The sequence below is a fragment of the Pygocentrus nattereri genome, chromosome 21 (genome assembly GCF_015220715.1).
Source record: "Pygocentrus nattereri isolate fPygNat1 chromosome 21, fPygNat1.pri, whole genome shotgun sequence".
Taxonomy (NCBI): domain Eukaryota; kingdom Metazoa; phylum Chordata; class Actinopteri; order Characiformes; family Serrasalmidae; genus Pygocentrus; species Pygocentrus nattereri.
Window position 1 is genome coordinate 11398055 of NC_051231.1, and position 25327 is coordinate 11423381.

At 38.7% G+C, this 25327-nt stretch overlaps 1 protein-coding gene across 1 annotated transcript; it reads right to left on the bottom strand.

Annotated features, from left to right (window-relative positions):
• Positions 1-1868: 1868 nt before the first annotated feature.
• ippk (inositol 1,3,4,5,6-pentakisphosphate 2-kinase) lies at positions 1869-24087 on the bottom strand. The gene is made up of 13 exons (XM_017704717.2): positions 23877-24087; positions 18971-19030; positions 18678-18773; positions 16614-16680; positions 13845-13966; positions 11381-11470; positions 10958-11016; positions 8355-8427; positions 5806-6085; positions 4362-4497; positions 3589-3691; positions 3431-3510; positions 1869-2212 (listed from the first exon to the last, which is right to left on the bottom strand). Exons 1-13 carry the CDS (start codon positions 23955-23957, stop codon positions 1987-1989), a joined length of 1473 nt encoding a protein of 490 aa, XP_017560206.1. The 5' UTR covers positions 23958-24087; the 3' UTR covers positions 1869-1986.
• Positions 24088-25327: the final 1240 nt, after the last annotated feature.

The window sequence follows — 25327 nt, forward strand, 5'->3', positions numbered from 1 at the left end:
TGAAGGCCAATACGTTAACAGCTGCATACAATGTCAAAATAAGAAAATGATTTAAATAACTGCTAAAATGTCATGATGTGACAGGCCTGCACAGACAGTCAGTGAGCATCACTGTGTGGAATCAAGCCCAAAGCTCTGGAGTTGACTCTCCATGCTGGGAATCGGAGAAGAGCCTTTTTTTCAGGATCGACTCCCAGCGCTCCAACAAGACATTAACAACTTTTGCAGCTTTTACAACTTCAAAAAAAAAGCTCAAGCCATTATATTGTATGTGTAATTTGTGTTGCTGAAAATGGAGTTTGTTGAACAACTTTGGTCCTCATGTAAAACCACTGCATAACTGTGGTTTAGCTGATTTCAATTAGACACTTAAGAAATCAAAAGTGTAGGTTCTGGGCCAAACATGCCTCTAATTTCAGGTCATTTCAGCATCTTTAGCAGAGCTGGACTTTAACAGCAGACTTCAGCAAACCCTCAATAACTGGGTGAATTAAATGAATAGTTCAGCCTTTTCAGCCTCATGTCCATCTGCTGCATCATCAGTTTCTGCCATTGATGAACATTTCTCTCTGTACTTAGAACAGAAAATCCATTGACTCAAAACTCACTACAAGCCAATGTGCAGCTGCTTCCACGGTTAAAAAAAAGCTGAAGTTCTGTACACCCTGACGTAGCTGCTGCATGGGGTTCTCTTTTGTTTGTGTTTGTGGAGGAGTTGGAAGTGTAAAAATAGCTCAAGCCTCAAACTCAAAGGAGTTGAGGAAATATACTTTCAACAAATACTTAGTCACAGTAATACAGTACTTTGATAGAGAGATTAGTTCCAATCCCAATAGTTAAATAGAAGTGTTCAGAAAAAAGTATTTCAGCATTATTAAGTTGTGAACAGTAATTCAGAGCAGTTTGATGTATTCCATTCTGGAGGAACTTCAGAACTGTTCACAGTGGTGGTGATAGGAACCAGACGTCTAAAGATGCTAAAAGCTCCCTCACAGAGAAAAAGGGGGGAAAAAAAAAAAAAAAAAAAAAAAAAAACACAACTTGCATGACATTTACATTACATACTACATGAAATTGATATGAGTACATTTTAGGTCAAATCATTCTCAACATGGTACCTCTGGCATGGTATTTTTAAATGTATGCTTAGGCAGAGTATCAAAAAAAAAAAAACTTCAGATTCCTCACTGTTACCATTAACATTAAATATTACATTTGGACAAAAAAAATTGGAGTTGTAAACGTTGCGGTCCCTGGTTCCCATCACCACCACTGTAAAGGAAAGCAAAACTGCAAGCTTCTCTACAATGAAACACTTCACATCAAACCAGTCTGAATGACGAACATCTTGTATAAGTCACACGCAGCTTCCATCAGTACAGTATTCCTGATAGAAAAGTGGTAGTAGACCTAAAGATGTCAAACAGAGCAGTAACCTCATTTTACCTCAAGTAACCATCTTTAACCTTCCTGTTATTCTAGTCTCCTAACAGAGACACTCTCTCCACTCACAGACATACTGAGACCCTCCCTGTTCGCTTCCTGCAAACAGTAACTGCAACTTCATTTGTCCATAAAACTAAAGTAATTTGTCAAGAAAACAACCACAAAGTCCACTTTTGGCACTTCTTTACCACCAGAGCGTGGCTGTGTGCTGCATGACCATCTGCTCACGCCATTCTGCCCTTCGGCTCCCTCTACTTGACCCAGGCACTGTGAATGAGGAGGCCAGGCCCAGTTAGAATATGTCCCACAGGACGAGACCAGCTGGCCAACACCAAAAAGACTGATACCAACTTAGAAGAGCCCCACCCACCTTCACATTTAAATTAAAAAAAAAAAAAAAAAAAAAAAGATGGCACACATGGTAAAATGGGGAGGTCTCAAACATTTATAGCGACGTGCTTCAATCTTCAGTTTATGCATGTTTTCCCATTGTTCACATCAAAAGCAGCACTCTGGAGTAGTGAAGAGAGGAGAGGTTTTTCATACGGCATGAAAGAGCAGCGTGCAGTCCTGCCGGTCCTTGTACAGGTTTGAGGTAGGCAGGTCCTGCGCGCTGTTTGTGCTCCGCAGGTAGTAGTTAACTATTTTGGAGTCCAGCTTGTACTGGTGCAGGATACTGTCATAAGGTTTGGGGTCCAAATCCAGGATGGAGACGGAGTACGTGAAGCGGGGCTTCGGAGGCTGAATCTCCAAATTTGGTTGTAGTCTGCAAGCACCAAGCAAATCAAAAGTACAGTTACTTTAACCTTCAGCAGCTACAGGGCTCAAAGGGGGCCTGGTCACTCTTAAACAGCTGTTTACTTCTTACTTTTTAAAGCTCTTATGCTTTAGAAAGATCAACCAGCCCAATTCACAGAAGTGTCTAAAGAAAGAAAATTGTGAAAGGTTTTTTTGTTTTAAATAAAGTTATTCTTCAAATACCTTCTCAAAAATTCTTTTAACTTTTCATAGGAAAGTTCTAAAAAGTGAAAATGTTCTCTTAACGTTACGACAGCCTCACACTTTAAGAGCCGACAGTTATCCAATCCTTATTGGGCTTTTTGCCAATCACCCCACAATTATTGTATTTTCCAAGGAGGATTTTTTCCCCCTCTTGGCCGTTTCTTCCACCTTCACTTCTAATTCTTGTTTGCTAAAATTGAAATGCTTGGTTTGATATGTTTCTTCCATTTTGCTCCTCTTAGCAGATTAAACTAAATAACAGAAATAGCAGTTAATTCAAATTCAAGATGCATCTTGCTTCATGGAGGATGTGCCAAAATGCAGCACAGCATGTAGAAAACAATTAGTTCCTTAAGAATTTCTTAAGAAATTTAGTTAAGATTATCTTGAGAATAATTAAGATTTTTTTCCTAAGAACTGCACTTAAAACATTGAGTTGTGTTTAAGAAAAAACTTGAAGGTTCTTAAGATAAAACTCATGAATCTGACCCCCAGGTGTACTACGAATCTCTAAATGATGTTGGTAGTAACTGAACATGAGGCATGGCCTGCATGGGCCTGTACAACTGTTGATCAGCCAGGCCTGTTTGATATTCACTTTTGAATGATGCACTTTATTTCAGCACATTTTTCACACTTCATTTCAGAGTGTAAAGTGTATGTGCAGTGATTGTTGCGTATTTTTTCTCAGATGCTCCAGAAGACTTTTCTTCCCAGGAGGAGCATTTGGGATCTCTGGTTTGAGCACGACATGCTTGTGCCTTTTTGGGGTAAAACTGGGATTAAGTGAAAGGAGTGCTATTGTTTAGCTGGAGCTCTAATATGGCAGGAATAATGTCCTTTTGAATGGTAAAGCATAATTTCCCAAAGCACTATTACTGCAGCTGTACAGTTGGCCTTGCAAAACCCCATCACTTCAGGACTGTCAAGACCAATATTGAGGATATAAAGTACCGTCTTAAATTTTAAAGACGACACCTACTTTTCATCTTCGCCACACGGCGCAAACGTGATCATGATGGAGCAGTCCTTGGCAGTCATTGCGACTCTGTACTGGAGAACCTGGAGTTGCAGAGGATAAAATCAGTAAAAGGCTGCATGTTTTGCCTTTAAATCCTTGTTTCTGTACTTCAGTCTTACCTTTCCAACTGCATACTCTATAGATCCATCATCTTCAGAGGGACAAGTTTTCACCTTTTCCAGGAAACTCTCATCGTAAGGGCCGTCTATTTGAAGTCTGTTCCTGAAGCACAGATTGTTTAGTACGTTAAGTTCAGATTCCCAATTATAATGACAAGCCACATTATTAAAATTTGGTCTGACTGAGAAAAGATGAAGTTACCATGCACACCTCACCACCCACAGGACATTGTGACTCATAACATCACAGAAGTTCCATACTTCTTGTACATTTGCACCACCTAGTGTTTATAGAACTCTATTACAGTCTAAGAGCAGGAGAGTGGTGAAGTTTTCAGAATTGGCTTCAACAGCAGTTTAGACATGCAATTAAAAAGCTCCACAAAGAAATGCTATGATATTTGGGGCCAAGTTTGTAGAAAAGTTTTGCTGTAGTTCTAAATACGTAAATTTTTTAATTTACTGTGTACACACCACAATCATTTTGAGGGCATATTAAAAGAAAACGTTTTACATTATATTTTGTGTTTATCCTTATTTTATCTTAAGTTACTATATTGTACTTTTATCTTTTTTTTTTTATAAACGGTCTACTGATTTTTTTTTTTTTTTTTATTTATTTATTTTTTTTTATTTACCACTATGATTATTACTACTTTTTAGCATGCGTTTTGTTTTCAACTATTTCGGCTACGCTATAAATAAGGGTCTCAATGTACTCAGACTTTAAATAAATGTTGGTTGGTTGACTGAAATAATGAAATAACCATCACCTCTCTTTAGGGAACTCCTCCAGATACTGCTCCACTCTCTTGTACAATGGGTAGACACCTTCAATGTCCAGATTGTCCAACATCTGAACCTGAAGGATTTTTGCCAGGACGCAGTCTTTGGGGAGACCATGACTGCCTGCAAAGACAGAGTAAAGAGCATATCATGATTACAAGAAATTGGTGAGCTACAGGCTACACTGTAATCTCCAAATTCAGTTGATGGCTGCAGCACAAAGCAGATGATAGTTACTGAGCTTCAATCTCAAAAAATACATCCAAAGAACATTTCCAAGCAGGACTATAGAGACAAAATATCTAATGTACTTTTACAGACTGCCATTATGACACTGAATATATTCTAACAAACTGCAGAATCCTTGACCTGATATGGTTAAAGATTGGTCTTTTGTTTAAAAAAAAAAAAGGAGTTACATTTGATCTTGACAGCAAAGCTTTTTTATTACAAACACTTGCAGTAACTCAACTGGATCACCTGAGGCTGATTAGGATGTTCAGTTTTTTTTTTTTTTTTTTTAAATAAATACAAAAGCTTAAGTTTCATTTGCATATTGCTGCCTTCATTTAAGTTTATTATCGAACAATATAATATTCAGATGACTGTAAAATATGTAAATGCAAATACAACAAGCTTGCCTCACTTTTCAACCTATATTAAGTTCTATTAAGACAGAACTGGTTTTACATATAGGTCTGTTAAACAACATTACGTGTCTATGACCTAAAGTTTATGACCTATTAGCATAGAATAAGACCTCAATATAAACTAATATAGGACTGTCTACACTAGTTACATGTCAAACCACAGGATTTATTTATTTTACATTTTTAACTCCCAAAAACTTCTGCTGTAGTGGAAACAGAAACTGTCCGCCATACTGACTTATTTATAGAAGTCAACCAAACGTTTTTTTTCCTTGTTTTCTGCTCAACTTTTGCAGATAGACTTCGTCAATAACCTGACGTGATGCAAAAACCAAACTATTTGAGAAAAACATTCATGCTTGAATTTGTCATGTGACGGTTTCCCCCTCATGTGACTCTTGCAACAAATCCAAACCACATGGACTAAAAGAGGAAACCAAAGCACTTCTAAAAGGAATGCTGCCACTTCAGCTCTTACAGGAAGAATGAGTGCTCAAAACACTATATTTTAGCATGTTTGTTCTCCTGACTTTTACTTCAGCTTTAATAACAAAACAGGATACAGCTGAATATTTACCATCACATCAATTCACCCAGGACTGATAACCTGGGTGTATTTGTACAGTTCGTTTTATAGTAGGTAAAAGCAGATGACATCTTTACAGACAGAGGAGTGTGTAGTCTTTGGTACAAGATTCTTGAGGAATTACCATTAAAAATGGTAACACTAATCCTATCCAAATGTGACAATGAATAATACCCACTGGACCCACATGCTCACCATTACGTAGTAGTTCTCTGTGGAGTGGACTGGCTTCACACAGCGGTCTGCTCTCAGCAAGCTGCACCTTCCTGGGTTCCCCCGAGCGATTGGAGTCCCCACTGCTGAGCAGGGCACTGCAAATCACCTGGATGAACTCATTGAAGACTGCTTTACTGGACTGGTGGCCATTGTAGAGGCTGTTGCTATGGTGAAAGTAGGGCCACAGGTGTTGTACTAGCTCATTCAGGTCTGGCTGTTGCTTAGCATCATCTTTACAGCAGTATATTAATTCTCCACCCTGTAAGAGAGACGAGAGAGGCTTGGAACACAAATCATACTGTTTTTTTTGTTTTGGCTCTACAAGAGTTCAGAGGGAGGTTAAAAGCTACAGTTTTACAGTTCTGGTTTCTACTTCTCTATATCTGCCCCCATACATACACAATTCCAGTTTTCCACCCGAGTCAGACTTCACCAAAATATGCACAGCAAAACACACCAATACAAACAATCCAGACTTCTTAGTGAAGTCAGCTACTTTAAAGTGCACCTGGTTACTTGTGCATAATAGTGCTTACAGCTTGTCCAATGTCTAGAAAAGCACTGGTCAACAAGATGAAGCTCTGGAGCAGATGCACATGAACCTGAGCTCACCATGCTCAACGCCAAGCGTGAGTTAGAGGGGTTTAAAACCCCCCAGCTGTGGAGCAGTAGAACTGCGTTCTCTGCAGTGATCCAGAACTGATCATCCAACATCAGTACCTGACCTCAGTAATGTTCCAACATCTAGTGTCAGTCACCCCAGAAGAGTAGAGGCTGTTACTGCAGCACAGAGGGACAAATTCACCAATTGCACTTCATTTCAGAAGAAACACTGATCAGGGGTCTACAAACATTTAGACATCGTGTAGTTACTCAATTTAGCAATTTTTCCAAAGTGCCTGTCTGATATGGGTAGAAAACAGAATTTCATGCCGTGTTAAGACAGACAAAGGTCACACAAACTTGAGAAACACGGGGACCCAACTCAGGAAAAATCAAAATGATTCTACCTCAACATTTTGTTCTGGTTCATGTCCTTAGTTTACAAGGAACCATTAAACCTTAAGGGATTCGACAATTTTTTTTTCTTCATTCTTATATGCATACATACATACATACATACTCCAACTGAAGTACTACATTACATGGATATTTGTTATTAGCTTGATCCATTTGTTTCAATCAAATTTATGGGACATGATCATCAAATCTCAAAAGATGAGTTATATACACACCCGTGCCTCAACCAAAACTGTTTTTGCAGCAACTCTTGAGAGGTTGGACAAGCTTTCCAGAACACCGTCAACATATCATTCGACACTAAAGAACGACTGTATTGATTTAGACTTGCTACATAAAGTTGACTTTCAAGATGAAAACGCTCCACTGCAAAAGTTGTGTAGCTAATAAACTAAGTAGGTTGGAAGCAGCAACAAATTTACCACGACTCCACCTCAACCACGACAAAATCAACTGATCTATCCCAACAGTGTTGACCATATTAAACTATATACATGTACAGATATACAGTATGAGGAACAAGCTTTAATAAACAGGGACCCAAAAGGCCAGATTCTCACATGATAAAGCAGCATGGAACGTGACTCCTGTGTAGAGATGTGACTCAGAGCTCCAGCCCTAATTCAACTCAGCTGATCGAAGTGCTCAGAGACATGTGAATGTTTGTGGTAGGAATCTAATGCCAGTGCCAGAACTAAACTTTGTAAAAAGATCCATCTGGAGGAGTAGGGCTGAGTCTGACTAATGCATCAGGCTTTACTACTTAGTCTTAATTTGTAAGTAGAGTCAGTTCAGAAGGAGCCTGGCCACTTCCTTTTCATCCCTTCTTGTAGCAGCACACTAGAGGGCACATGTGAGTGTGAATGAATGGAGCCAAATTGTATTTTTTTATTTAAAAAAACAAAAATAAACAAACAAACAAAAACAACAAAAAAAAAACAGCTGTTATCTTTCAAGTGGGAACTTAATTTGGGAACATAGATTTCTTTTAAGATGCCACACCTTTCCTTCTGACTTCAGTGTATTTTTTTTCTACAGCAAATAACAAAGTCCTATATTTGAAACTTAAACATTGGATGTGTGTTAAGAAAATGAGTGCATGTGTCTGATTAACCATTTACAAATTAAAATTTCCATAGGCCTGAAATAATTTTGGCCTCATTTTGGCGTTTGCTGCGCCCTCTAGTGTCCAAACAACCCAGAACAACTTACTGAGCAGCAGTTCTCCTCACTCTAAAGGTTCTGACTGGCACTTAGACAAGTTAAGCAACAGCAATGCGTTTTCCAATATTTTACCATGATCATTACAAGTAAGTTTTTCTAGAACGAAGCATTTCAAGCCACTCAATTTGAGTTATGCAGATCAGTGGGATTCCCCTTAGATTTATTAAATCCGCAGAATTCCTTTCATGTTTCAAACGTATGCCATGATCGCTGAAACATGTAGAGCTCATTCACTACCAAAACATTCAGTATTCACATATTTACATGACAGCCATTATAATCACCTTAAAAATTTTCAAGTTGTTTTGTGGTTCTTCTAGTAAGTGCTTGATTGCGACGTACATTCGTTGTTTGCTCCTAAAAAAGAAAGAATAAATGATCAGTTAATCAAGTAACTGTACTGTACAAGCTTCATGTATGAAAAGCCTTTTCTCTGCTTTACAATGGCCCATAAAATGATACTGAATAAATAATATAAGATTTTAAAGAAACAGAACCAATGATTCATGTCTGTATTGTAATTTCATTCCGGGGTCATGGGTTTATTATTAAGCCAAAACACGCCTGCTGCCTCTGTCAGCTGAAAATGAGTGACGCGATTATTACGGTTCAATAAAAGCAGTAGGTCCAAAGTCCATTCATAGACTCAGAGCTGGAATAATTCATCAAAATTGTGTGAAGTAATGAGTCAGATGATTTCAGAACTAAGTAGCTTTGCCAGTGTTGGGAACAAAGTATGATTAAGCCAGGTGGAAGCTGGGATGTACTGAAGTACAACTCAGTTTCTAATCTATATTTACATTTCCACAACACATTGTTTTAACGCTGACGTCTGTCAAACGGTTGGACCTCTCGGTCTCAACGCGAGAAACGGGTAATTCTGTTCAGAAAATGAAGATCTGTTGTGCAGTTTTACATGCATAGTAAAATATACTGTACAAATAATGTATAAACAAGTTTATAAGCTTTGAATGTATAATCTCACTCAATACAGATAACGCAGGTGGGGGTAATAAAAGAAAATACAATTCAACAGTCCAGTAGTATCCGGCTACCTGTTGTATGTGCTCGCATGTGTACATTATTACATCAGAAAGAGATAACAGGACAGACGGCAACTATACATGACCAGTCAAAAGTCTGGACACAGCTACACAGAAAAGTTCACTTCATCTTTTACTATTTTGCACATTTTTTAATAATAACAAAATCATTAAACCATGAAATTACACATCTGCAAAAAGACCAAAAATAGGTTATAAATAAACCAAAATGTCTATTTCAGACACCCTCCTTTGCCTTGAGGCGGTTTTGCTTGTTCTTGCTGTCCTTCAAGCAGCTTGTGTGAGGAACCACTGGAGACCCTTTTCTAATTCTTCTATCTAATTCTTAAATTGGAAGTAATTTACCTACAAATCATTTACATATTACAGGCCTTCAGATCAGGTCTTCAACGGCGTTTTCACACCTAGTTCGTTTGCTGAAGACCAAACCAGAGTTCAGGTTTTTGTGTCTATATAATAACAAGCAACAAACTATAAACCTTATCAAGTAATTAACAAGGTTTATTACTTGTTTGTTAATTCTCTTCTTGTTGCTTCTTTTCTTGAGCACCTTGCTATCCCATTGCTACCACAGCACCACGAATTTCCCCGCTGTGGGACTAATAAAGGATTCCGTTATTTGTTTTGGTTGTTCTCTCATTGTCTGGCAAAAATCTTTGCATATAAACACAATCTGACCAAATACACTCCATTACAGATCAAGACTGAGGTGTTTCTCTCACTCTATTCAGTCTGATGAAAATGTCCGTCTACATGCTCACTACAAGTAATTCGATACAAAATTACGCACATGCTCAGAGAACTACAACCCCAATTCCAATGAAATTGGGACGTTGTGTAAAACAGAATACAATGATTTGCAAATAAATACACTACAAAGACAAGATATTTAACGTTCAAACAGATACTTTTTTTTTTACAGATATTCACTAATTTTGAATTTGATACCTGCAACACGTTCCAAAGACATTGGAACGGGGACAACAAAAGACTGGGAAAGTTGAAGAATGCTCAAAAAACACCCGTTTGGAACATTGGAACATTTGCAGTTGTCAAATTCAAAATGAGTGAATATTTGCAAAAAACAAAGTGTATCCTTTTGAACATTAAATATCTTGTCTTTGTAGTGTATTCAATTGAATATAGGTTGAAAAGGAGTTGCAAAATGATCATATTCTGTTTTTATGTTTTACACAACGTCCCAACTTCCCTGGAACTGGGGCTATACTGAGTATAGACATTACCATGAAAACAAGCATCACTAGAGTCCAGTCAGAGAGAGACGAGCAGCAGTGAGCAGTGCTTATGTTTTTAATTACTTTAGAATGACGTCAGACTCAGTAAAACATACTTCACATGTACTTATTAAAAGGCCAAGAGAAGGACTGTCGTGATCCAAGACATAAGCTGGATGTCTAAACTTTCACAATGATACGACGCACGTGCAGAATGTACTTACTTTCCAATTGTGAATGTAATCGGATACAGGCGTTTACATGGTTATTATTCTTCTAGTTAATGGATTACTTACAGGATTACCCACCTCGTTCAATCAGATAAATTAGTCCATTCCAATTGAGGTGTTAGTCGGATTTTTAGGCTGCCTGTAAATGTGATTGTTTTACCATAAATATCCATCAAATTGTAAGGACTTCTGCACCACCTCCAAAACAACCATTTTGATTATATCACTGTGCACCAGCAAGTAAGGAAACAATGTTGATATATACATGTTTCACCTCCCCCTTCCATCATGGAGAGAAAACAGAGACCCTCACAAACTTACAGCCTGAACCGTCTACTGATCATCTGAGAGCACTTACCCTGAGAAGAGATCCAAGGGGCAATACCTGCTCAGTCTGTTCCACTTTCCATTGGCTAACTACACAGGAAAAAGATGAAAGACGATAACTTGTTTATCCACTTGCAGTCCACCTTGCTTTTATTAAAATTCTGGCGCCTACAGCACCACTTCAACACAACTGGCCCACTCAAGTGAATCACGGGTCAGTTACTTTTAATAAAAAAGTTGTGACTTTTCTCTGCATGTGACAAATTTTTCTTTTTCTTAAAACCCACTTTATAACTCATTGAAGCAGGAATCACCCAGACTAATTTGCATTTATTCAACTGTTCACAAGTACAGAACACAGTAATACAGTAAACTGAAGCAGAAGTGGAACTCTACATTAACAGTTACTACATGAACACAGTTCTCTGTGACAGTCACACAGACTGGTACTCACCTTAAAATGCTGATGCATACAAAATCTGCACACTTTCCGCTTGCACTCCTTGGTAACATGTCTTGAAAAGGGTAGAAAACCACATTTTGGCTGCCATAAAGAGAAAAGAATTTAAGTTTACACTTCATGTCCATAAGCAGGCTTAACAGGGCTGTACATAATACAATACATTTTTGAGGATGTAATACTGGGGCTAGAAAAGTTTCAAGTGCAACATGAATTGCCTTAATTAAAAGTATTGTAATGGGGGGGGGGGGGTCTAGAAATGGTTTGATTTTGAACTAATTGAAGAATTATTTTTTTCCTCAACAATTCAGATTTCCCACAAGGGGGTTCTGCACTTTGAAAATCATTTATCATCATTAAAAGAGACAAACCCCAGAAGTGAACACACACCAACAGGATTTTATACACTATATTTCCAAAAGTATTTGCTCGCCTGCCTCCACACACATATGAACTTCAGTGACATGTCAGTCTTAATCCATAGGGTTTAATATGATGTCAGCCCACCGTTTGCAGCTATAACAGCTTCAACTCTTCTGGGAAGGCTTTCCACAAGGTTTATGAGTGTGTTTATGGGAATTTTTGACCATTTTTCCAGAAGTGCATTTGTGAGGTCAGACACATTTGGTGGACTGTGAGCCAGGCCTTCTCATCCAATTCATCCCAAAGGTGTTCTATCAGGTTGAGGTCAGGACTCGGGCCAGTCGAGTTCTTCTACACCAAACTCGCTCATCCATGTCTTTATGGGCTTTGCTCTGTGTAACGGGAAGGGGCCGTCCCTAAACTGTTGCCACAAAGTTGGAAGCATGAAATTGTCCACAATCTCTTGGTCTGCTGAAGCATTAAGAGTTCCTTTCACTGGAACTAAGGGGCCGAGCCCAACTCCTTAAAAATAACCCCACACCATAATCCCCCCTCCACCAAACTTTACACTTGGCACAATGCAGCCAGACAAGTATCATTTCCCTGGCAACCGCCAAACCCAGACTTGTCCATCGGACTGCCGGATGGAGAAGTGTGATTGGTCACTCCAGAGAACACGTCTCCACTGCTCTAAAGTCCAGTGGCGGGGCTTTACACCTCTGCATTCAACGCTTTGCATTGCGCTTCGTGATTTAAGGCTTGGGTGCAGGTGCTCGGCCATGGAAACCCATTCCATGAAGCTCTCTATGCTGTTCTTGAGCTAATCTGAAGGCTACATGAAGTTTGGAGGTCTGCAGCGATTGACATCTTCTGCACACTATGCATCTGCTGAGCCCTGCACTGTTATTTTACTGGGCCTACCACTTCATGGCTGAGCTGCTGTCATTCCCAATCACTTCCACTTTGTTATTATACCACTGACAGTTGACTGGAATATTTAGTGGTGAGGAAATTTCACGACTGGACTTGTTCCACAGGTGGCATCCTATCACGGTGCCATGCTGGAATTCACCGAGCTCCTGAGAGCAACTCGTTCTTTCACAAATGTTTGCAGAAGCAGTCTGCAGGCCTAGGTGCTTGGTTTTATGCACCTGTGACCATGGAAGTGACTGGAAGACCTGAAATCAATGATTTGCATAGATGACAACACTTTTGGAAATATAGTGTATATGGTTGCCATCACAGATTTTACATTGGGAGGCACAGTAGGTAATGCCAAAACATGGCTTAATGTTATTTAATATGCAAGTGTTAGCTTAAAACATTAATTCTAAGAAGAAACACAGGCTAAAGATGGTAAAGACGGCAAGTATAGCAAGAAGTTGTTTTTAGGTAGACTTTTCAGTGAGCAAACTAAAAAAAAAAAATTGTTTTAATCTAACTGTAGCATTTTACTTATAACATTACATTAAACAACATTTGGGTATTATGTAAACTGTTTACAAACATCTGGACTCCACAGTGTTCGAACTAATGGACTTCAACTAGCATGATACTAAACTAACCTGTGTGTTCATAACTACGTAAAGATGACTTGGGCAGTGGAGACCCGTTTGTTATTGGGGGGGGGTTCATAAAATTACACAAGTGACTACAATTACCACAGGCAGTATTTAACCTTTTAATGGATATACAGTATCTCATACTTTTTTTTTTTTTAACAGGCCTTACAAAAGTTTGTGCACCCCTGGTTAAATTATATTTTACTACAGAGAACAAACTTGCACACAGTTACTGTTTATCTGCTGAACAAACTTTTGCACATGCAGCAATATTATTGCATCGTCCATCCCTGCTCCTGGGTGCAGTGTAGATACTACAGGTTTTTGTACACATCACATCTAAGATTATGCAACATTGTGCTCTGGCAGCCCAAGTTCATCATCAACTGAAAAATGCTACAACCTTTCTAGTCATTAAGCAAAATACTTGAAAAGGCATGAACCATTGTGCGAGTGAGTGTAATCAGTTGTGCAACCTGCTGCGACATGGTTGAAAAGGTTCAACATGTTCTATGAAACTGGTGTCATTTTACCTTAATTTCCACACACAGAGGAGGTCGGTGGTCTCCAAAGTGGCAGGGCGAGAGGTGGGTGAGGTTGGGAAGGCACAGGCCGCATCCACTAAAAGTGTCCATCACTTTGTCACACCGCAGTTCTGTATTAGAAAGTTGACTATTAACACAAGAACGTTCTAAAAACACTTTTTCCAAAGTTACAAAAGTACCAGTCACACTGCACCACTGAACAGACACTGGCACAACACCCAAGTGTACAGACAGTAGTAAAGTTAATAAGCCCATGTTTCCCGTGTGTGGCTAATCTGTGCTAAACTAATGTCCTACAAACCCCTTTAGATTGTGAAAGAAGAAAGTGAGCCAATGACGCCCAGGGGAACAACGTATTGTTTGAATACAGACATGGATACAATTACCATGGACAATGTTCAATAATCAATAACAGAACAAATGTGAAGCTGCTTTTCAGTTTTGCTTGCATTATCAGTGGCGTATTTCCTGGGTAAAGGCCATTGTTGCCCAATTACTTTGTTCTGATCTGCTTGCATTAATACTACACGATGGGGAACTTTTCCCATAAAGTAGCTGCGTCTCTGCCGACAAGTTTTTCTAGTTCTAGTTCTAATTCTAGTTCTAATAGCACCTTTTCTTTACGGAAATTTGGTTTCTGTTTAAAATACTGTGCAAGCTGAAGTGAGGAAAACAGCCAAAGAAGTTGTGAAATTTGTGGTACATAAGCTAGAATAAAGTTAACGCTTCCTGAATGCTGCTACTCTGTGCTTAAGTATCACCTGATACGATGATACTGCAACAGATGATATCGTACAGAGCCTGATATATTGTGTGGTTTAACACTCACTTTTTGGTGACTAACTGGATTCAGTGGATTGGATGTGTAATGGTACGTGTCCATATGCACCTTTTTTTGCTGCATTCTGCAGGTCAATCGTATCTGGGGCAGTTTATTATTTGTATTAATGTAACGCAGAAGTCTGCAATGAGAATCGGCAAGTAACTTACGAGTAAACACTGAAAACTATCCAGTCAAACAGCCTTCTTTCAAATCTTTCCTCTCCACAATTCTGTACACAAGAATTTTCAGTATTAAATTAAGGAAGAGAAAAAAGGAGTGGTTTCCCTTCCCTACTTTCAAAGAAAGCTTTGTTTCGTTTGCCATTTGTGACGGTTTACCGGTTTACTTTTCATTTGAGCTCTAAGACTTTCACTTTATTCTTACTGCATTTTTTTGAGCAGTGCACCTATAAAATTATTTTTTATATATTAAAAAAAAATATTTATATATTATATTCTGCATTCATGTACTCTTAATTATTAGTTTTGTCACTAAACTACTGCACTCTTTAAGCCTTTATTTTTCCTTTTCATGTTCTTGCTTTTGTTTATGTAAAACACACTGACCTTTTTGTGTATGAAATGTGCCATTTAAATCAAGTGCCTTGTCTTAATCTTGCCATGCAGTACAATAGCATTCATTACATAAAGTTGAAATCTGCTGAAGTTTTTTCTCATGCAGCTGGGCAGAATTCACCGCACCACAAACCCTGATGCACTGCAGAATGTGGCACAGTCCTGCTTTGAAATGAACAGGCAAGTGCACACGTACCATGAGAACTGAGAGAATGCCAGAATATGCAGAATAAGGTCACACTAGGAGTAGGGAACCACTGTCTCACATCAATGAGAGAGGAACACGGACACTTCCCACAAAAGAGCACATCCTCTTCACTCAATGCCTGATGTAAAAACGCTAACAGCCTGCATTACTCCTGACTAGAGCAGTTTAGTGGACTGGTCAGGATGTTCACAGCACACAAAACATTCAGTGACTGGTTACAGGCTTTTTAACATACTGCAAATATCTAACTTCTACATCATCAGTATTTAGGATTCTTAGAATCATATCAGTAGATAACTGCTTAAATTCATAGATTAATGATAGATGTTGTTGGATGTTTTCAATACAGGATGGTGGAATCACAGTCAGTTTGCATTTCCAACATCAGTTACTGGAATTGAATTCACCAGCGGGATGAGAGCACAGCTACTGATTACCATTAGCATTTGGTGCAGCCCTCATTATGGACGAATCACAACTTCAGCTTCATAATAATTAGTAAAACAACTTACATCAGTGACAATCATACTAGATTGCTATGGCTTCCAAATGACTGACAAAAGTATGAAAAAAAGCCAGTCAGTGTTTTCCATAAAAACTTTACAGACAGCCTGATCATGAGGTCATCAGGGCCATCAAGCTGGCAAAACCTGCACATGCAAAATATTAAACACGTATAAACACCCTAAAAGGAAATGAGCGTTTACTACAGAAGGAAGTGACATCACTTCTTCAATTCTGCACTCGTGTTGTGCGTCATGCAACCTTGTTAAGCAAAATCAGACAAGGCCACATAGAGAAGCATGTTTTAAGGACATGCAAAACTGATTCAGTTCTGAGTTTAAAAGAACCCCCAGCTGTTTTCATCCTAATTTCTATTCATAGCTTCCTGCTGATTACCACAAACAACCTCCCTGAACATGGAAAAGAACAGAAAACCTGTTGAATAAGTGCACTTATAATAGCAGCCAGCGCAGAGGCGTTTCCATTTTAAGTGCGTTGAGTCAACAAGTTCTGTTCTTCTACTAAAAACAGGGCAACAAAAAAATCCTTTATGCGGCAAAGATGAGGTTGAAGCACTGGACGTTTCCTTTACTACTGAGCCCTGTAAGAGACAGGGTGAAGTAAACGACTGGCATCTCAAATCTTACCTGGCCGTTCTTGCTGGACCTTTAAGGACAGCTGCCTCACAAAGTCCAGTGGGAGTTTGACAACTTCCTGTGGACATTCAAAGCAACAAAATTCAGCCCACTCACCAGGACACTCCCTAGGAACAAACCCTGCAGCAATGATAATCATCTTTATTTGCAGTAGCGCTCAAAAGTTTGGATGAAAGAAAAAGAAAAAAAAAAATTAACAATATAAATCTCAGTTCATTGACTCATGTAGTCATATGCAAAGTTTGAACACCTGTTTAAATTACATGGTGGTTTTCTAAATGACAAAACGTTAACATCCTCAGAGAACACTTCTCCACACTTTAAATGTACAAGTACTGTTTATTTGCTTTTACCAAAATTTTAAAGCAAACTGAAACCTAATTGTGCAGAAGTGTAGTTTTCTGTAGAGGAAGCTGAGGTGCCCTTCATTTATAAATGTAGCCAAGCTAAAAAATTTTTTTTAATTAATTTGAAAAGGATTAAAGTGTTAGATGTGCCCAGAAAGATTAACAGAGCTGTAGATGATCCTATGAACAACAAAGCTGTTAACACTTCGACTGAAGTTCTAAAACAATAAGCATCTATTAGGATGTCCAGAATGGCTCGTATTCCAAAAGTGATGATCAAAACACTTGACCAGGTTTGTAACACATTACAAGAATAATTCCAGGTCCAAAATTACTTAAAATTTTGAATATACTGAAATATTCAAGTAAAATGTCAGTCTAGTCTTTAATATTTAAATCTGTACAATGCTACACACCAAGTCATTACTCTATACAGAATATTATTCTGTCAATCAATCATAAAATTTTATATAAATAACTGCAATCAAAAATGACATTTTTGTTTACTATATGTAACTATCAAAGTACAAGCCTAAAGTAGCCGATTAACGGTTTCTGTCTTCAGGTCAGAGCTACTAAGTATTGATGGTTAGAAAGATAGAGCTCAAACAAACATTGCTCACCACAGCCCTCTAAACATGTTATCTATAAAACAAAATTACTCACCACCTTTTAAAAGGTGTTGTTAAACATCAAATAAACAAACATTACTCATGGCTGCCCTCTAACCCCGCGTTCACACTGGCAGCAACTTTTCGCCTCATCGCCCAAAATGCTGGTCGCTCATCGCCTGTTGGCGTTTCTGAACTCCAGGGGAATGCTGGTTGCCATGGTTTCACTGCGGTCAAGCACAAATCAGAGGCATTCCGGCTAGAGATAAAAATCTCAGAGAGAAATGGCTTGTGTGTTTATTTTTATTTAATCCCTGTGTGTGCGCAGTCAGTATTTGGTCTTTGTGATTACGGTCTATCTGCGGCGAAAGCACCGCTGCCATTATCCATCTCTAGTAGGAACAATTATCTAGGAACCAATAAAGGAGTGCACAGTTTCACAGCGGCGGAGATAAAGCGCATATTAAGCTGCTCAATGCTCAACTCCTATTGGTAATCGCCACATCGCTTCGCTCCTTATTTGCATGAAGTTAAACTCCTGTCTCCAAAAATCACCAGCCCTCGCTGAAAACGAATGAATTTTTGCTGTTTTGATAAGATCCATGACTTGTTTAAGTAAATGTTCTCTACTCTTTTACTTACACACATTTGCTTACACTCAAATAAACATTACTCACCGTTGCCCTCTAAGGTTTTAATATCAAGTAAACATTTCTTGCCTTCTCTGAAGGCATTAGCATCAAACAAAAATGACTCGCCATCACCATCTAAGTGTTAAGCATCAAATAAACAATACAGCATTCCCCACCGGCCCTCTAAAGCTGTTATAGCAGTCAGAACTAAGAACTTCCGTTGTTTTTATAAGCCCCATGACCTGTCCCAAATTTATTTGTCTTTGTTTATTTGCATGTATTTGCCTTAAACCAAGTGATGAAAACGAACCCAGTTCACACCGTTTGTTGACAACTGTGAAAAATACTACACAATCAGCTCAAATATCTGTGAATAAGTGATTGTAATAATTTTAACAGGCCTAATTAGTGATTCCAAACTACTGAACAAAAGAAAGCCAGAAAAAATAGTAAGTGTCAACTCACTCCACTGTGCACGTATTTCTCCCCCAGCAAGGGCTTCATGACGTTTCGGTTATAGTCCACTATGTTCAGTATGTGCTGGAAAGCTTGTTCTCTTGTCTGAGAGAGAGGGAGAGAGAACAAATGTAAGACGTTGTGTTAAGGTTTATGACTCAAATTCCCTTTAAAAGCATGAGCTGCTTCATGTGATCAGCAGCAAGGCTCACAACACCACATTTAAAGGAAACGCAGATTACATAAACCTAAATACTTCGTTTACCACTAAGCAGAGATTAGATATCGGCCTCAAACTATACCTGATGTGCATTTTCCACGTCTTCAGACGGATACTTCAGGAGACGTAGGACTCTGGAGTGCTTTTAAAAAAAGCAAACAAAAAGCAAAATGTTAGTGAAGCTCTTTTCACAGACCACATGATGCTCGTTTTAACCATCATTTAACATTGTACATGGACCACCCTCTACACTTCATGTGCATTTTAGTCATATTAAAGCAACAATTCAGTGATAAATGTGCAAGTTACTCCATTTTCCCCTCATGTAGTCAGTTAGCCAAATACTGTTGTGTCAATTCAAGGTAAAACTACAGAAATATTTATCCCCTCAGACCAAGCAGAAGAAGTTCTGACATTTTTCTTTATCATCCTAAATTCAGTTCATGGACATGAATGGGTTAAACGCTGAGCTATGAATATACTCTATTAATTGACAGTGGCACTGTATTGGGGTCATTCTCAATGTGGTGGGACACTGCGTCCCAGGTGATGCTGAGGTGTTTTAAAAAAAAAAAAAAAAAAAAAAAAAAAAAAAAAAAAAAAAAAAAAAAACAAAGGACTGTAATACAAAATTTGCCCTCAATGTGCTTACATGCGCAAAAGAAATCCATTAGAGAGAGCTGGATTTCAGCTCAGTAATCAGGTTTTTCAGTGCAAGCGTAACCTCATTCTGATTCCCTTAGTTTCTCATTCTCTGCATGCAAACAGAGAGCAGATCTGTCCCGGAATCAGCATTAAACACCACACCCACGAAATGACAATAAGACCCTTTAGGACTGAAGCTGAAAGCAACTACACACTTGACAAAAGCAGAATTTCTTCTTCCTATTCTGGATGATATCTATTCACACTTAACAGTAAAATCACATTAAATGTTGTCTGTACAGCTGGAGGAGGTTCATATTGAGCACTTGTAAAATTACAAACTTTATGCTCCCATAAACCATTTACAATTGACTCCATTGTTCTGTAATGACTTCGGATTGAAATCGGATGAATCTTTGAATCACCCTGTATGTCAAATCAAGATATTTAATTGTAGAGACAAAAACGAAATACACCCTCGCCTGCCCCCCCTTGTAAATGGAGTTGCAAGGTTTTGTTCCGACAGCAGCAATTAAATTTTTAAAAAAAATTTTTTTAACCCTGTCGATGTTCATAGGTAACCATATGACATACAGTGTCAGAAACCACAGTGATCTCAAATAAACTTGCTTAATAATTTCACACAGTTAGAGAGAAGTGTGATTGTGATATGCAGCTTGCACCATTACAACTGGTGAGGTACAAACGTCCATGACGTGTTAGACACATTAGTTTTACACTGGTGCTGTGAGGCTAAAGAGCAAAACCCATCAACCACACTGAAGTAAGAAGAACGATTTATTATGAAACAATTGCTTTAACTTAAATCCATAAGTTGTTTGGAGCAGCAATCTTATAGAAAACCTCCAGACAGAAAAGCTCTACCAGTAAACTCTGCACTTCATTAAACTATAAACAAGCTTTAGAACTGAAACAAACTTTTACAACCCCAGTATTTTCATCACCTGGAGCACAAAGATGAACAGACAATACAGATCATAATCATTCAGACAGAGGAGTTCCTTACTGACTGTCCTTTTGCATGTAGGTTTATAAAAACAACAAGACTAAATCTAAATCTGTTGTGACTGAATTGCCTGCAAACGGGTTCAAGAACATTATGTTTCATACTCTTACAACTGTATAATCCCCACCAGAGAGGGGGGTGCTTTAAAGTCATTTTGTTTGTTTAACATCACAGCTCAGCATGACTCAATAGAAATGACTCGTCAGTAGATGTCTTGAAGGGAATGTCCAAATAGCTGTTTCCTTAATCAAAAGGCGGTAAAATGGGGCAAAATGTGAAAAACTAAAATGAGAGCAGAGCTGGGCAGTACTGAAAATTCAATAATCACAATATTTTCCACATCTATGACGATACTAGATATTTAATACATTTAAACCAGGCTTAATACATTCTATTCTAGGCTATTGTTACAGTTGTAGTGATAAAAGTTAAATGAACCCATTCTTCCTGAGCACGGCTACTTGGTACTGAAGAATCTTACAAAACTGCCATAGTGCGTTTTGCGCAGGATGTTTGGTTCTGCTTCAGTTAAAAAGCAGAATTTTAAATGTTAACCAGATAAAGCAAACTTCGAAAGACAGAGCACTTATTTTTATACATTGTGAATGGTGTTAAACAGCCTGAAGCACACAGCAAACATTACCTGTAAGGTCCTGGATATTGTAAATTCAGCACACAAGACAGAATTTAAAAAGAACTAAAAACAAAGTGCTTGACAACAGAGACGCCACTACTTTACTGAACAGAAAACTTATACATGATGGACATCTGTCAATATTGGTTGTGCAATACCAGTACAAATACAGATGACGTACCATCCTGCAGTTATCAGAGTCAACTTATCTACACATGATTATTTTTGTCTTGGGGTGTAACTTGGGCTGGTTAAACATACTTTAATGCTGCACTATGTAAGTTTGAGGGATTTGGACATTTAACACCGGTTGTGCTTCGGAACCCTTCCTTGAGCAGATGAACCCGACCATCGGAGGAGAATTCAAAGGAAACTGTCACAACTTAAAGGACGTGTCTGAGGATGTGAGTGAATTATTTACAACAGTCATTTCTTTATTAGTATGATGTTGATTTTGCACTTGAGACCTAACATCAAAAGTGGACCTGCTTTTTTGAACCTGTATGCGTGACTAATTCATAAAGACATACAAGATGGTCTGAAAATCCCAAAACTCCAACCTTTAAACAAGTATTTCAGGCCAAACAAGGCAACTCCCAGCTGCACATGCACACAAAACATCTTACGGTGTAGCTTTACGAACTAGAAGTGGGTGTGCCTTAAGCCAGAAGAGACTGTGGTGTTGAAAGTGGGTCTATTTACAGCTGGCTGATCGGAAAACACTGACGCTCTCCACGTGCACATGGAATGTAATTTAATGTATGTAATTACAATAAAATTCATTTAGATGCCCAGCACAATTTTACCAGGTTTGATTGGAGATCCTGAGGTTGAGAAGTTCCAATTCTAAGAATTTCAATCTAAAACTCACACTGTCATATTAATTGTAATTTTTCAACACTGTACAGAACTTGTTACATTTTAGCTCAGTCTTAAAGGGGAACTACACAGACTTTTCAACATTTTTGCATAAGTCAATGGCTGAGACTTTGGTGACTAAGCGTTTTGATGTGAAATCGTTCACTGTAGACAAACTTAGTCAGCTTTCTTTACAGCGTTGGTGATGGAAACCAGAGGTTTTAATGACTACAGCACAAATATAGGCATTTTATTTACCATTAAAAACCACCAGTGGACATTCACACGTCTGGGTTTTTGTATGTAATCATAATAATGGTTGGAAAAAAAAAAAGTTTTAAACCTGACTAAAAGGTTTTGTTTGGGGACTATTCTGTCTCCTAAAGCCCTGCATGTATTTAAAACATATTCATAGCCATTTCATGTTAACCTTCTGTGAGGGACTTTTAAGGCATTGAATGCTTCAGACATCTGGTTCCCATCACCACCACTGAACAACTGTGACTCTACAAGTTTCTCCAGAACAGAGCACTTCACACCAAACCACCCTGAAATGACAAGGAAATTTTGGAATTCTCCTTTTGCCAACACTGAGTAACTAACCCGAGTGAGGAAGAAAACGGGCTGGATCCAGAAAAGCTCAAAGAATGTCAAAGTCACTGAGCATGTGACTAATGTAGGTTTGAGCACAATGGTGTGGGAGAGGGAGAGAATGTGTGTCAACAGCAAACAGAAGGACAAGCCCTTACAGGATTTAGACAGAACAAGGTGAAAGGCTAAGGGAAGGTGCACCGCAGTCCATATATTCCATGGGGAAAAAAGCATAAAGTAAGGAGGTTTTAAAAGTCCTTTGTCACAAATGAAGCCCACCAGTGACCCTTCATTCTTTCTTCAGGAAACCAGATCAGGTCAATAGAGATGGATGAGAGGAGTTATCTTTCTCCACACAGCAGTCAAACAGCTGAATGACTAATTCACGTCACCAAAAACGCAGCTAGGAAAGGACTTCCAGATTAGATCATGACCTTTGCTTGAACGGCTACTTACCTTTGACTTCATCACTTCAGAACGGACTGCCAAGATGTTTGTGCAACAGAAAAAACCACAGGGATGTTTCAAAGTCATACACAGCTCTACACTCTTATAAGGGATTGCTTTTCAAAGATTCTTTAGTGGCTCTATACATACAGGTTCTACAGATCACTCTTTTTGGTGCTATACAGAGTTTGTATAGAACATGGCTCTGTATGAATCCACACACAACACATCCTCCATCAATCGGAAGAACCATTTCACCATGCAAAGAACTATTTAAGCTTTAAAATGATTCTACATAGAACTCGTGGTTCCAAACAGAACCACTCCCCTTACTACAGGCTTAAGAAGCATCTTTAAAAGTATAGCTAGCAGAAGTTAAACTATTGGGTTAGCTGTTTTGCTAAGTACCCTCGACGACATATGTTGCTTTAAATGACGCTGGCAGGTTCAAGCTTCATGACAGGGTCCTTTAAAGCTTTTAAGGTTGAGCTGAATCTTAGAAAAGTCTTTCTAAAGCGATGTGCGATTGTATCGTTAGTTAGCCAGCTAACGCTAAGTTAGCTCGCCAACTGAAAACTACAAAACCGTCGTTTTTAAAACTAAACGCTCGTTGAAGTTTGATGACCACTTGCTGGTTTTGATGTCCCAGTTCTGTCCAGCCGAAATGTCCAGTATTGTCCAGCTAACGTTACTTGGCGTCTTTTAACCAACGTACGTACTCGCAATGAGCGCCGGTGAATTAGCTCGCTAAGCTAAGCTAGCACGGTCGCTGCCTGTCAGCCTTACCTGGACGTGAGAAACAACGATGCTCTTGTTTCCTTCTCCGTGGTATTTCCAGTCGTTTTCGTCCATTTTGTCCGCTTCCATAACACGACAAGAACTTCAGGGAAATTTTTTTCTTCTAACCGGAGCCCGACTTTTCCAGAGTGCGCTGATTAGGCCGAGCTCAAACTTCCAGAGGAGCCAAAAGCGGAGCTCCGACAACACTGAGGAAACGCCGCGGCCGCCACCGCTTTAGTAACCGCGACGCTCTTCTCTTTTCCTATTGGCCACAGGGCTCTCGGCGCGGATTCTCATTGGCTCTCCGCTTAGTAAAGACTCAATGGGTTACTACCGAAGTGGGAGGGTCTTCTATATACGCTGTGACGTTCACACTTTATAGGGTGCGTCTCAAATCGGCCACGTGTTCCGTAAGTAGTACACTATCTAGAGATTGAGCAATTTTCTAGAGCGTGCGCGTCAGACGTTCAAATGGGAAGTCTGTATGCTTGGAGAGTTTTCTCCAGTCATAAAGCCTCCTGTAAACTAAAAGAGAGATACCTATACGCCTGAAACACAGTTTCAAAGCATATTTGAAATTAGGGATGGGCGATATGGCAAAAATATCATGATAGTTTATGGCTTTTTTTTACGATACATGACATCCATCACAATATTTTGTTTTTCTGGACTTAATAAGGTGGAACAGACAAAATAACACCTATATTATAGAAAATACTCTATAATAAATAATACTATAATAATAATAATAATAATAATAATAATAGTAGTAGTAATAATAATAATAATAACACATTGATTTTTATTTAGTGTTTTACCACCAGTGATCCTACATGTCTTCTGAGTTTATGTAATGTTAATGTTTGTAAAATTAAGATTAAGTGACCCTTATTAGTCCCACAGTGGGGAAATTTCACCTCCGCATTTTGACATATTAAGAATTTCCTGCTATTACTGTATTAATTATTTTGAGGCTTGAGAAGAGACATGCAACAGGTTGCAGTGCTTTCTGGGTAAGTTCTACAGCTAAAGTCAATACTTATGCCCACTTGATCCCCCACCCCTTTGAGGGCTTGTCTAATAAACTTCACCTGAGCTAATAATAAGTAATGTAATGAGGCTAAGAGAACGACGGCTTGTTAAAATGAATCTAGTCTCAATCAATCACAGAATCCCAGAATGCACTGCAAATTAACCAACAACAAAAAAATAACTTTTAGTTCACAGCTGAATTTAACTGCCGTATACTGTACATATTGAAGTTTTTCATTCCCAACAGTTTTTTTACCAGTCGAAATCGGTCATGTTTTCAGGTCTCAGTTAGCATGTAGCTCAATGCTACATGATGAAAGTGAGCATGACACTAAATTCTCTCTCTACTGGTTAAGGCAGATGTGTCAGGCTCCAGTCCTTGCAGGCCAAAACACTGCAGACGTCAGTACACTGTCATTAAACAC

What these genes read in the sequence shown, in the direction of transcription:
- ippk (XM_017704717.2), bottom strand. Translation starts at nt 23,957, where the DNA reads ATGGAAGCGGACAAAATGGACGAAAACGACTGGAAATACCACGGAGAA. An exon ending in AGAAATACGTGCACAGTGGA is followed by an intron (nt 16,681 to 18,677) that starts GTGAGTTGACAC and finishes GAATGTCCACAG; the next exon opens with GAAGTTGTCAAACTCCCACT. An exon ending in CTCTGTGTGTGGAAATTAAG is followed by an intron (nt 11,471 to 13,844) that starts GTAAAATGACAC and finishes TCTTTATGGCAG; the next exon opens with CCAAAATGTGGTTTTCTACC.